The sequence below is a fragment of the Centropristis striata genome, chromosome 6 (assembly GCF_030273125.1).
Source record: "Centropristis striata isolate RG_2023a ecotype Rhode Island chromosome 6, C.striata_1.0, whole genome shotgun sequence".
Lineage (NCBI taxonomy): Eukaryota > Metazoa > Chordata > Actinopteri > Perciformes > Serranidae > Centropristis > Centropristis striata.
In genome coordinates, this window is record NC_081522.1 from 33,923,647 (window position 1) to 33,938,025 (window position 14,379).

General features: G+C 41.0%; 1 protein-coding gene across 1 annotated transcript; it reads right to left on the reverse strand.

Moving 5' to 3' along the window:
* Nucleotides 1-1,924: 1,924 nt before the first annotated feature.
* Nucleotides 1,925-13,922, reverse strand: LOC131973456 (peroxisomal succinyl-coenzyme A thioesterase-like). Its single transcript, XM_059335460.1, has 11 exons — nucleotides 13,747-13,922; nucleotides 10,438-10,634; nucleotides 9,699-9,798; nucleotides 9,419-9,609; nucleotides 8,359-8,528; nucleotides 7,799-7,918; nucleotides 7,590-7,672; nucleotides 7,296-7,389; nucleotides 7,046-7,126; nucleotides 4,460-4,601; nucleotides 1,925-2,498 (listed from the first exon to the last, which is right to left on the reverse strand). Exons 2-11 carry the CDS (start codon nucleotides 10,631-10,633, stop codon nucleotides 2,374-2,376), a joined length of 1,302 nt encoding a protein of 433 aa, XP_059191443.1. The 5' UTR covers nucleotide 10,634; nucleotides 13,747-13,922; the 3' UTR covers nucleotides 1,925-2,373.
* Between the last annotated feature and the right edge of the window lie 457 nt (nucleotides 13,923-14,379).

The window sequence follows — 14,379 nt, forward strand, 5'->3', positions numbered from 1 at the left end:
TACACGCCTCTCTACACCGGCAACCCGACTGAGAGAAGCCGCTGCTAATTCATGTTAGCATTAATTGGAGCATTAACTGGGATGTTAGTTGTGGCTAGCAAAAAAACAAAAACAAAATGTATCTTTCTTACCTCAGAAAACTGAGCAGCGACTCCGTGGAGCGTTTGTTAGTCCAGCCAAACGCTGAACAAGACATTTTTACTGAACAAAACGTTCAAATAAACTGTCATTAAGTGAAAATACAGTGTGGAAGGGTCAAAGTTATGGGACCAAATCGGTAAACGTCCTCTTTTCTATCTATATAACGTTATATATAACTTTATTGACACGTTTTCATGGATACGCATTGCTCTGCTTCTCTCCTGGTGACGGCTCGCCTTGTCAGTGACCTGTCAATCAAAGCTTGAAACGCCCCAAATCATACGATTCTTTATCTTCTAGTTTCTTCAAAATGGGGCCATTATTAGAACTATTGACATCAAATTGTCTTGAACAAGATTTTTTACTAGCGATTGAGACCATAATGTTGTCCCTGAAAAATTTTTCTGAGGTAATAAATCAAGTGAGAAGTTTTCAAATTTAGCACTGAAATGAATGGGCAGATTTCTTTTGCAGCCAAACTTAGCACCCCCTACTGGAATTTTCGGTGAATTGCAGGCTTTATGCACTTCCTGGTGGCCTCCATGCTCAGACACGGAGATTGCCGCCTGGCCTAATATGAAAACGGATGTTCCTCAGTGGCCCTTTTCCCAAGGGTAGTCACGCCCTAAAAAGAAACCGAACTGAGGACTGAATTTGCATGGGTTGGTGCAGTAACATCCAACTTTAAAATCTAGCAAAGGTGTGAGCTGAAGCCAAGCATGTTGCACACACCTACTGCATAGAGACTTCTTAAAAGAGAGCCCATGAGCTTGCTAGACCTCTGGTGGAGTGTGCCCGTAAGCCTGCAGGAGGCTGGAGGCCCTTGCTAATGAATTAGCATTTACAGTCCCGGTAGCATTGGTGGTGTAGTGAGCAAACACCTCCCAGCTGTGTCCATCATCACTGGTGTGGAGGGCCTGGATGGTCAGCTGGAAACCAGGAAAGACTTTCTGGGCCAAGATGATAAACTTCTAATCCACAATCCCTCTTGATGGCTGGACCAACAGCTTTAAACAACTTGGTTTCCTGTCCATCCTGAACTAAGTAGCAAGATAAAATAACCAGAGGCAGATTAATATGCCCTATTTACACAATCTGCAGCACACGGTGTCCCGGAGATAGCAATGTGCCAACAATGCAGCTGACCACGCCTCCTTCAAGACCAACATGCCCATGTGCACACTGATGGGAACCAGTAGATTTGCTACTCCCTCAACGTCGGCACTGAGCATGAAAATAACACTTAGTCCAGTCCAGAACTCGTAATGAAAGCAGCAATCATTCGTCATTGGCAGAGTATTTATTCTTCCTGTCATGAGGGACAATGTAAACAATTTGACGTGTATCAACCTTAATCGTTACTGTATCTCACCGGGGAGCTGCTCCAGTAATCTAGTGGCATTCAACTGTCAGATTCTGCATCACTGCACAGCAACCAGAAAACCAGCAGATGAATAATGTTCACTCTCAATGCTTTCTCATTCCCAACAACAACATAGGGATTCCTGTACTCATCAAACTATTATGTGCAACATGCCGCTCTAGTGTCAGTTTTGCACATGCAAGGCTGCCATAAAGGAGAAAATTCATTTGTAGTATGAAGAGCAAAAAAGTCTGTGTAAAGGAGATCTGGGTGGTCAGATTCCTGGAGGTATCAACTAAAAAAACGTGTAAAACCAAGATTCAGTGGCAATGTGACACTTATGTGTTTCCAGTGTTTATGCATAGGAATGTGAAAGATCTTTAACTGTAGTTGTAAACAGGTGATTCAGCAACATGTTTATTCATTTTGGATTTTATTAATTCAATACTGGTACAATATGCAGAATATAAAAAGTTTTACATCTTTATGAATCACTCCACAGAAAATGCATTTTGATTGATAAAAGCATGGTTTGATTTGATTTGATTTGATTGATTAATAATCATTTATCATGAAACAAGACTAGGTCAAAATAAAGGTATTATATTATTATTATTATTTGATTGCTTATTGTTTGTAAATGTCATTGTTTTCTTGTTTTTTCAATGTAAGCAACCTTATTTTGCCTCTGTGAAAACTTTTTATCATGATGACTATTATTTGAATTCCAGATACTTTCTAGCACAGTAATTCATCTTTGTTCTGACGATTTCACCACAAAAAAATTGTCAATTTTAAGTTATTTCACATTATTTATGGGGAAAATCAATGGTGCTACTTCTTAAACCAGAGGTATCTGAACTTAACGGCTATAATCTTGAGAGGGAATCTGTGCGGCCATACAAATTCTCCTTCAGAAAGTTCAGCGTCTTCCTCCAGGCGTCTTCCTGAGCACGAGAATGTGCCACCACCTCTCCACCCCACAGAAGCATCGCTGCAAAGACAACAGACAACCAAAACACTGTTAAACCTAGAAACTTAAGTCCTGACTTTGGCACCTTGATTTTTTTTTTTAAAGATTATTTTTTGGGCATTTTTTTGCTTTTTTTTTTTTTATTGAAAGTGATAGACTGAAAGGGGGTGATAGAGGGGAAGACATGCGGCAAAGGGAGCTCAGGCCGGATTAGAACCCGGCTCCGCCGCAGCAAGGACACAGCCTTAATAGTACTACCAGTGCTCTACCAGTGTGAGCCACCGGGACGCCCCAAGCACTTTGATTTTTAATGGTGTCAATTTACTTGCCTACATTTTCCAAAAAAACAGAGGGCAGTATTTCACCCTGATGTTTTAGTTCATGCAGTGATGACATTCATCAAGATTGTGCACACTCAGACTAGGGATGGGAATAATAAATCAATGATCAATTAATGGTCGTTAAGAAGTTGCTCAATCATGTGGAATTTTATCAATCTGTGTATTTTTTAATTGTAATTTTATCTATGACTGCGTATCAGTACTCACTGAACTGAATAGCCGAGCGTTTAGTTCTGCGGCCGTACGTCAATAAGCCAATGAGCTGAGAATTAAGTTGGATAAAGCTACAGTTTGCAAACTGAAAGTTTTATAAGAGTATTAATTTGAGCAAAACTAGCTTACTGTATCAAACCTTGCTAGCATGTTTTATTTTATTCTAAACTTATTTACACAAAACACACTTAAATATGTTAGATTACTGTGAAAACTAACTGTGTTAGAAAACTAACATCATGCCTCTTTGGGGGCAAAAACATAAAACATTGAACTCCTGACTTTATCTTTACAGTTTAAACTCACTTGAGTTAGTTATACAATCAACAGAAAGTCTCTTTTCGTCCTTTCAAAATAAAAGCGTCCATAATCAAAACTGGCTTTTGCATGGTACTCTATATATATCTTTTATTTTGCCCATGTATGCATGCAGCGATTAATCAATTAATTGATCGTTAATGTTATAGATAATGGAGTTGGCAGGTTTCTTCCAAACGCCCATCCTTAACTCATGCACACAATTAACCAGACATAGCATTAACTGCATAAACTGACCTGAACTGGGTCCCGTCTCACATGACTCACTTTTCCTTCTCTACATGACCCAATGTGAGAGTACAGGGACTGAGCCATTGCTACAGTCTCTTAAATGCAGAATCTCAGTTTGAGTGTCAACCTTGATTTTAGTTTCAGTTGTAAACTAAACTACTGCTTCTTCATCTTCTCTGAAGGCAGACTGTACCATACAGTAACCCCCCTTCAGACTGCTGTTTCAAGCCAAGATAATTGGTAAATGGTAAGTGGACTGCACTTGTAAAGCACTTTTCAAGCAAGACTGACAGTTAGATTCGAGGCAAGACAGAAAATACATGATGTACATTTGTGCGACCAACACCAGTGTACAACACCCGTCTCTACAACGAGAAACAGCCTGACGGTCATTTCTTACACCATCATTGGTTTGAATGCACTCGTGGCTGTCATCGTTTATTGTACACGTACTGCCGCTGCTCTGTTACACAGGACTAACGTCTCAATACTGGAATGCAATGTGAATGGACACCAATATTAATACATGTTGCAGAATCACTGTAAATGTCCTCAGGCAAAATGAAGGCAGACTTTGTTACGGCACTTTTGTGAAACACAGATTGAAAAGGGCTAATGGCTCACTATCATCTTTTGAAGCACAAGTGGTGTCACATAACAGGAAAGCGCTATTAGCATGCTAATTTCAGTAAATATCTCTTCAACACATAGATGTCCTAGACAAAACATCAACACTGTCACTATGTTATATTCTGTAAAGTGTCGATTAATTCATTTTTAGGATGTTCTAAATTACAAATCTGGCCATATCCTACAGATTGCACCTTTTATCATCCAGAGCACTAATCATACAGCTTCTGAGTCTGAAGAAAAACCTACTCCTCTCAGATGATTGAGCTCTTCGGAAGTTGCTGAATCTGACAAACGGCGTGAACGGAGGTTCAATCAGGTGACCGGTGTTTGGGTACGACAGGACAGTAAGCAGGTGACTGTTCCCGGCCCGCTCCATCATCTCCTTCATCTGAAAAACAGGAACTATTAAACCAAAGCTGGGTTCCAAATCACATACTTACTTTTAGTATGTCAAGCAACTGCCTTTACAAAGTACCTACTGTTGCGTGCAAAAAAAAAATTGAGAACAAGCCTGGTTTTTGAAGTAGAAGACAGCTACAATTATTGGTAAGGTTTCTGGAATATTTTTTCTTGACTTTTGATGGTGATTTAAGCTGATTGTCAGCAGTGGATCGCCCTGGTATGTGAACACACTGCTTCACTGTAGCGTCAGCCATTCTGTTTCAGCCCTCATTGTGTGAAGACCGAATTGGGTAAAGACCTGCAAGTCTATCTGCGCGAGTCCATCAAGCAAGACATAGACATTTAAGCCCTTTCTACTTTTTCTACTTACGCACGCAACATGTGCAATGAAAAAATCCCCGTCATTCATGTCTACCAAAAACACAAGCCTGTCGCAGTCGATGCAACCCTGAAAACCTCACTGACCCACTCACTCTTCCCTCAACTTTGGCCTATGGAACTGCCAATCAGCTGTAAACAAGACAGAATTCATCCTAGCTAATTTATCTAACATGCAATTACTAGCTCTGACTGAAACCTGGATTCTAGAAAACACGGCCACACCACCTGCACTCTCTACTGACGCCACTTTCTCCCAAACACCCAGATCTGTCGGACGCGGAGGTGGCACTGGTGTCACTGTCACTGTCTCTGCTCAGCAACCTCTCCTCCTTTGAACATCACGCAATGAGGGTTACATCTCCAGCGAAACTCATTGTGGTCATCTTATATTGCCCGCCAGGGTGTCAACAGGAGAACTTCGTTGTAGAGCTCGACATGCTACCCTCTGCCCTCCCTGATGATGGAACACCACTGATTGTCATGGGAGACATGAATATCCACACAGAGAAAGCCCAAACTTCTCACAAAGCAGGCAATACACTGGATCTGATCTTGACTCATAACTGATCAACAGCAAACCTCTGTCTGTCACCCCTCTACATCCATCAGACCACTTCTTTATTCAATTCACAATCTCACTACTGGATAACCCTCATCCTTCCCCACGCAGGGTTTCCTTTCACCGAAACCGTCCGGCACTTACACCAACCCAGCTCTCCAATGGCGTTTTGGCCAACCTGCCTCCTCTCAAGGAATTTTCATCATCACTTGGTGTTAACGCGGCCACTGACATTCTCTGCTACTCCCTAGCCTCCTCTCTTAACAACCTCTGTCCTCTAACATCCAAACCTGCACGCGACACCCCTCCCAGTCCATGGCTCACTGAAGTCATCAGAGAACATAGTGCCTGCCTTGCTGATATATCTTCCTGGATGACAGAATATCACCTCCAGCTCAACCTCTCTAAGACGAAGCTTCTAGTCATCCCGGCCCACCCAGCCCTACATCAGCCTATCAATCTTGAGCTTGGATCCATGCAACTTGTGCCCGCAAGCTCTGCATGGAATCTGGGTGCCATGATTGATAACGAACTGACCTTCAAGACTCATGTGTCTTCAATTGCCAGATCGTGTCGATTCGCCCTGTACAACATCAGGAAGATCAGACCCTACCTGACCGAACAATCCACACAACTCCTGGTACAGGCCCTCGTGACATCTCACTTAGACTACTGCAACTCTCTACTGGCAGGACTCCCTGCATGCACCACCAAGACTCTGCAGATGATCCAGAATGCGGCAGCGTGTCTAGTCTTCAAACAGCCCAAGAGAGCACATGTCACTCCACTACTCATCTCTCTGCACTGGCTCAGTCGCAGCCAGCATCAAATTCAAAGCCTTGTCTCTTGCTTACAAGACAACAACGGGAAAAGCTCCTACATATCTGAACTCCCTTGTTCAGGTCCACAAACTTTCCGCCCACTACGCTCTTCAAGTGAAAGACATCTGGCTGCTCCACCGCTGAACGGCTCTATGTCCCAAACCAGACTCTTCTCCTCTGTAGTGCCCCGGTGGAGAGAGACTGAAGACCCAGCTCTTTACTGATCACCTACACACATAATCAACACACAGCACACAAAACAAACCTCCACTTGCGTCCCAAAAACAATTACATCCTCAAAGCACTTACGTCCTAAAAGTATTTATATCCTAACAGGACTCAACATAATATATGCCACTTTTTCTTGCTTGTTCTTGTGTTGTTTCATGACTTCATCCTTGCTTGAATGATCTCTCAAATGTACGTTGCTTTGGATAAAAGTGTCTGCTAAATGACATTGTAGATTGTAGATTGTAAATTAGCATCGATGGCATTACCCTGGCCTCCAATACCATCGGAATTGGAGATGGAACTGCTCCTCTCCTGCGGTTCACTCTACACTAACTGCATCACTACTGGCCAATGGTGGAGCGTTATCAACTGCTGCTGTACCCCTCCCAGAACTCCTGCTCTTCTCCGCCCATGATGTGTTCATGTCAGTCAACTCACATCCAGTGCAGATTCTTGGGTGGCCATGTTCTGATCGTCCTCACCTACAACAAGCAACAGAGGACTCTGGAGTCTTCCCACCTGCTCAGAGAAAAACAGTCGCCAAATTTCAGCTTTCATCACCAGCTGAAAATTTCTGCATCAATTACTATCACCTGTGGAATAATTTATCGACAGACAGATAACAGATAACAGATAAATTCACGTTTTAAGAAAAATGCAGGGATAAATTCTGTCTGATGGTACTCACATCCACTTTGAGTGAGGGGTCTTTGGTGATGGGCAGGGCCCAATTTCGCCAGATTACGTGGTTCTCCTTGGTGACCTGAGTCTTTGGATAAAATCTGATTGGAAAAAAAATACAGAAAAATGTGTCAGAGAGAGTGCAAAGTTTTGCCTGAGAGTTGAGGAAAGATTATGGGGTCATTAAAGTCTTATGTGTTTATTCTCTGTGGACAAGGAAAGGCAGCAGGACATTTTGAAAAATGTAAATGTTGAGTTGCTGGACACTAATCTTATAGTAACTAAAGGTAGATCAACTTACTTGCCTATGTAACGCGATACTTGCATTACAGATCCCTCAACCGGCTGCACATGGCATCCATTAATACTCACTGCACACCTGAGCTGAGAGACCACATACACACCACATTTATATATAGTAAGTCAGACAGAAACCTACAATTAGAAGAAGCAAAATTGTTAAGCTAATAGTACCAAAAGTAAACTTTCTTTCATCTATAGCCATCTTACCTTCATAACTTTGGAGTAAACAGCCATTTTGAGGGTGACATTGGCGCCAAAGGAAAGACCCAACATGGCGATCCTGCTGCCGAGGATCTGAGGATGCCGCTCCAGGACTCCATAGGCCTTCTGTAGTCGTCATCATTTTTGATAGAATTGTAGTGTTAGTGTGATTTTTTTGTGGATTTGCATATTTCACATTACCATGAATATCAACTCAAACCCAGAATCTTTTTTCAATAAGCAACATACCTAGACTATCATGTTTTATCCCAGTGTCTGTCAGAAAGTTGAAATTCCAAAAACTAAGTCGGTATCTGTCAAACTCTGAATGACATTTCCTCCACTTTTTATCTTTGGAACACTCGGCTCTGTAGAGGTGGATTAACCTCTGAAACAGTGTTTTCATTATTTTATATTGACACATAAATACACACAGAGATAACAGACACAGATGCTGATGTCGCCAGCAAAGACTTTTAAACTTAAAAGTAAAACTATTCTTAAAAATGAACATTACGTTTCGACCATGTTGATGGTTTTTAAATTCAGGAGCTAATCGAGTTTACCTCAAAGTATGTGTCGTCCACCATCTTCCCAGTTTCCATGACCACTTTAGGTGTCAGATAGTCGAGGGCCATGGCAGCGAAGCCGTGGGAGGCCAGCAGTGCTGAACGGTACTCCACCAACTTCCCTCCACCCCCCCACAGGTCCAGGACGCCAGGGAAAGGTCCCGGTCCTTCAGATGAGTCAAAATACCGAAATCAGTTAACAATTTACACAACAATTCTGTTCATTTCGTTTACATTTACATTTACAATACAGTTAATTTCTCTTGCATTACATTTGATGGAAAATATTTTTGAGTTTTTTTCACTGTGTTTCTAACATTTTTATCACTGTTTCATTCTATTAGTTCCATTTAAATTCAATGGTGGACTCAAGAATGCAATTTCTGAAGAAACTGCGGAAAAGAAGTGGGAAAGCTGGATGCAGAATAGCTGAAACTATGCTGCCAAGCTGGATGGGATGTGTCAGAAGACTTTAAGTGGGATTCAGTGAAATTAATATGAATGTAATAAAAATATGAATCAAACCAATAATGTATTAAAATGTGGAATATAAGCAGCCCAAAGCATGACTGAGTAATTAAAGAATGAAAATGTGTCAAGAGTTAAATTTGATTTGTCCCATCATTGGAATTGAGAAAAAATCCCCAAATATGTGGAATTTTTTATCTAAAATTATGAAAGTTCATAGTAATCGAAAAAGGCAGCGGAATAATGATTAATTGGCTATAATAATTATGTTTATATAGCATTTAATGGGCTTAAACATGAATTGTTTTCCAGATTAAAATATTTACAGACTGAAAATTAAAAATCCCTGTGTGTGGCATTCAGAAATTAGGTATTGTTTATCAAGCAGCACTGAGACCATACATAAACAGAAGTGCTGGTGCAAAAATAAACTTATTTTATTTATTTAATGTCTGAGAATATGGAAAAGAGAAATGAGCACCCTGCTCTGAGTGAAATCCAAGTAAAAGGATCTAACCATGTATCAAAACAAATACATAGATGTGACTATTGAGCTCCACTCAGAGGACACCTCCCTCCAGACTCCTACCTGAGGGGAGGAAAAGGGTCGCAGTGAGTCTTTCCTCTGTGATCGGGATCCTGCGGACACCAGGTGCCATGTACCAGCGCTCCACCACCACACGAGCCAGTGGCACCTGATCCACCAAGCCCTTAGTCTGATGACCCTGGTACACAGAGATTTTGACCACCATGGGAGTCTGGACATTGCTCTTCCTCATCCTTGAGGGTGATGGGAGAAAGTTGATTCTGAAACTGATAATGTAATAAAAATTGGGCAATTTCTGTCAACCCTATCTTTGTTGGCCTACCGGAGCCCAGGTTTGCTACCTGGAACTGGTCTGAGGCTCCAGAGTAGACCCATTGGTTCAACTCCAGAATATGTCCCGCCCAGACTGGGATCCTCTGAAACTGTAAAGGAAAAGACATTTTGATGTAAAACTAACACTTTTATAGAGTCATGGAAGAAGTATTTTTACTTTCATTTAAAGGGGCTGTACACCACTTTAAAATAAAATATCTAAATGATATCGACAAAATGCTCGAAATTTTTATTATTTAATTATTATTTATGTTTGAAGTCGGCAAAGGTCAACTCCTGTTTTACACATTTCTTTTTTACTACAGCTAAGAAGTGGTAAAATTGCCATTCAACAGTGAAACATTTTGCCACTTTTCTCTTCTACATGGATGCACGAGTATTGTGGTTGTAACAAATGTCTTGATTATTTGAGCTTCATTATAGTGGTCAACCAGTTCTTATATACAGTGGAAAAAAGTCTGTTTTTGTGCAACATTTTGATACAGTTACTAACCTTAGTAAACAGGATACACACCACTAAAGGAAATTCCAGGAAAGTCCTGCATTGAAGCCAATTCTGCTTGTTATCAACATCATGACCTTAAATTGTCAACTGCTCGTGTACATATTAACCCTGTGCAAATACTTAAAAAAAAATACTGTCTCAGTCTCTTTCTAACAAAATATGTTTTCTCTGTTGTTTACAAATTCACAATGCATACATTTTTACATTAATTTTCCGGGATTACCATTTACAGTCCCGGTATCATTGGCGGTGTAGTGAGCAAACGCCTCCCAGCTGTGTCCATCTTCACAGGTGTGGAGGGCCTGGATGGTCAGCTGGAAACCAGGAAAGACTTTCTGGACTAAGATGATAAACTTCTCATCCACAAGCCCTCTGGATGGCTGGACCGACAGCTTCACACAACACTGCTTCCTGTCCATCCTGAACAAAGCAGACGGACAAAATAACGAGTGGCAGTGAAATGGGCTCTATTTACACAATCTGCAGCACAAAGTGTCATGGCAATGTGCCAACAATGCAGCTGACCACACCTACTTCAAGACAAAGGTTGAAAATGGAGCACTCAATCTTTTTCTTTTTTTTTTGATCAAGGTCTTTTTGTATTTTTCAAATTTTTCAAATACATCAGACAAAGAAAATACAATTCTCACATGAGACAATCAAGTCTAGTTCCCGTCCAATCAAACAAACCTCCCAATGCCCCCCACCCCCAAGTACTGGACCCCAAGCAAATTTCAATACATCCAGACACCGACACAAACTAGGTAAATAAAAAAGGAAATCACAACGGAGAGAAAAGAAAAAAACAAAAACAAAACAAAACAAAAAACAGATACATATATACATTTGGGTTACATAGAAATGTTAGTAGCTGCCATGCTTTCAACAAAGGAAATAAATGGCTGCCAAATGACATAGAATTTCCTGGTGGTCCCTCTTACAGTAAATCTAATTTTTTCTAAGTGAACATGACTCATGACCACCCTAATCCACTGGTCATATGTTGGGGGAAGAGCATCTTTCCATTTAAACAGGATAAGTCTCCTGGCCAACAAGGAGCAGAAGGCCATCATGCCTAAGTGGTTCCCAGAAAAAGTGGCACCTACCGGAGCCACACCAAATAGTGAAATCAGCGGAGATGGGTGCACTGTTTTCCCACATATTCCAGAGAATGCCTCAAAGATAGAATGCCAGAAACTGTACAGCATAGGGCATTACCAAAACATGTGCAGTAATGTGGCAGGAGCTTGTCTGCATCGATCACATGTAGGGTCAATACCCAACTTAATCTTAGACAGTCTATCCAATGAAGACGGTGGACTATTTTGAATTGAACCACAGTGTATCTGAGGCATATAGAGGAAAAATAAATTCGCTAAATAATTTTTTGCCATATTTCCTCTGAAATCGCTTCATCTAGGTCAGTTTCCCCCTTTGTTTTAAGGCTATCCAGACTGTTCATGTTATGTGTATTGAGTAATGTATAAATCCTACTTATTATTTTTTTCATGTTGACTTTACCTTTTAAAATTGTTTCAAGCAGAGATTCAGGAGGGCTCAGTGGGAAACAGTCAGAGTTGGAAGCCACAGTCATCTAAGCTGCAAATACCTATAGAAGTGTGATTTGTGAAGACCATATTTCTGTTGTAGCTGCGCAAAAGAGGCAAACTTGTTTTCAATGTAGAGATCAGATATTGTACCTATTCCACTTCCCGCCCAGACATTAAAAGCTTCATCCATCATTGATGGGACAAACATATGATTCTTTATCAATGGTGTAATAAGTGAAAGATCAGTTAGATTAAAGGTCCTTCTAAACTGGTTCCATGTTTTAATTGAATGTATAATAACTGGATTAGTAGAGAAGGCTGAGATAGGCTGTTCCAAAGGCAATTTGGAACATAATAGAGCTGCTGGGGAGGAGGATTCGATGGATGCCCTTTCCAACTCCGCCCATTCAGTACTATTAACATCCGAGCCATTATCTCTCAACCAATACAGCAAAGCTCTTATATTGGCAGCCCAGTGGTAATACATAAAATTTGGAAGTGCCATACTACCCATCATGCGAGGCCTCTGTAATATATTTTTTATTAATCCTGGGCTGCTTTTTTGCCAAATAAATGCTGAAATCTGGCTGTTTAAATTGGAGAAAAATATTTAGTTAAAAAGATAAGGAGATCTTAATTGTATTGATCCTCCCCCCTAAGGAGAGAGGGAGAGGGTCCCAACACTCTAGGTCTAGTTTAAGATTACTTAAGAGGGGATGATAATTGGCCTTATAGAGATCTTTGTGATTACGTGTGACCCAAATACCTAAATATTTGATTTTGTTAGGGCTAAATTTGAAGTTTAATTTATAGCCAGATAATCTTCCAAACCTAGTGAGTAAAGTCAATAATTCAGGAAGGCTTTTGAGAGGGGGTCCGATATAAATAATAACATGTCGTCGGCGTAGAGTGAAACTTTATGCTCCAAACCTGCCCGCTGTATCCCTTTGATGGTGGAACACTGCCTCAGGGCTAATGCAAGTGGTTCGAGTGCAACTGCAAACAAAAGAGGTGTCTGTCTTCATCTCACTCACAGTTTCTTGTAAAGTAACCACTTCATCCGACCATGCTGATAGCCCCCCCTCCACCTCTTTGATGCTAACTTTAGCCTGATCGATCTCGTACTTCAGCACTGCAGTGTTGTTTATTATCTCCGTTTTCACCGCCTTCAGCTCGTTCTTAAGTATTTCAAAATCGTCAGCGAGGGCATTTTTCAGTTCTGACTTCAACACCGATGAAATGTCCGCTTTCAGAGAAAGCAGGATTTCTGACTTCAAGCCTTCAATGTCCATCTTTCCCTGAGCAACACTTGCAGGGATCTCGTGGTTCAAAACTGTGGTTAGATGGCTACCAGAGTTATTAATAATTATCATCAATAAGTGTTACTGACAAAATGCTTGAAATTTTTATTATTTATGTTTGAAGTCGGCAAAGGCCAACTCCTGTTTTACACATTTATTTTTTACTACAGCTAAGAATTGGTAAAATTGCCATTCAACAGTGAAACATTTTGCCACTTTTCTCTTCTACATGGATGCACGAGTATTGTGGTTGTAACAAATGTTGTCTTGATTATTTGAGCTTCATTAAAGTGGTCAACCAGTTCTTATATACAGTGGACAAGGTCTGTTTTTGTGCAACATTTTGATACAGTTGTGGAGAAAGTACTTTTATTCTTTACCTTAGTAAACAGAATACACACCACTAAAGGAAATGTTCAAAGTCCTGCATTAAGCCAAAGTATCTGAGTGTTATCAACATCATGGCCTGAAATTGTCAACTGCTCGTGTAAATATTAACCCTGTGCAAATACTTTAAAAAAAAAAGAATCCTCATGAAACAAAAACAGCCAATTACACACAAATACTTTCTCAGTCTATTTCTGTTCATGCAATTCCATAGTTTCTTAACAAAATATGTTTTTTTTCTGTTGTTCACAAATTCACGATGCATACATTTTTACATTAATTTTCCTGAATTACCGTTTACAGTCCCGGTATCATTGGCGGTGTAGTGAGCAAACGCCTCCCAGCTGTGTCCATGTTCACAGGTGTGGAGGGCCTGGATGGTCAGCTGGACGTGTGATTCTGCGAGCTAACAACAAGTAATCCACAGTTGACAGTTCATTTGTCAGTTCATTCAGGGGCAGGTGAGGGCGGAGTTACTTTAGCTGGGGTCTTGGCAGTACTCTGGTCCCGGGAGGTGTCGGGCCTTGTGTTGGAGAATCCAGTATACATGAATTTATTCAGCCTTTTTTCCATCTGGACGTCGCCGTGGATTTGTTACACTGTCCAACTGAGTTTAGAAACAGTTTACTGCAGCATAAGATGGATTACACTTTACTTCTTTCGTTTAAAATAGAGGTTTAACGGGAGCTCACATCGAACACAGCCTACTCCATAGCGGTCAAGCCACGCCCCCCCCCCCCCCCCCCCCCCTGGCTGAGACTGCACTCCTGGCTAACAACGAATCAGAGTTTGGCAAGAGGAACTGGTCAATCATGTGAACCACCATATCCTCCTCTCTACACGTACTGTTTTTTGTAGCTCAGGTCTGTCATTTGATGGTTCATGTCCTACCTTGTAGGGAGATGCTTCAAAGTATCTTGGAAGGGG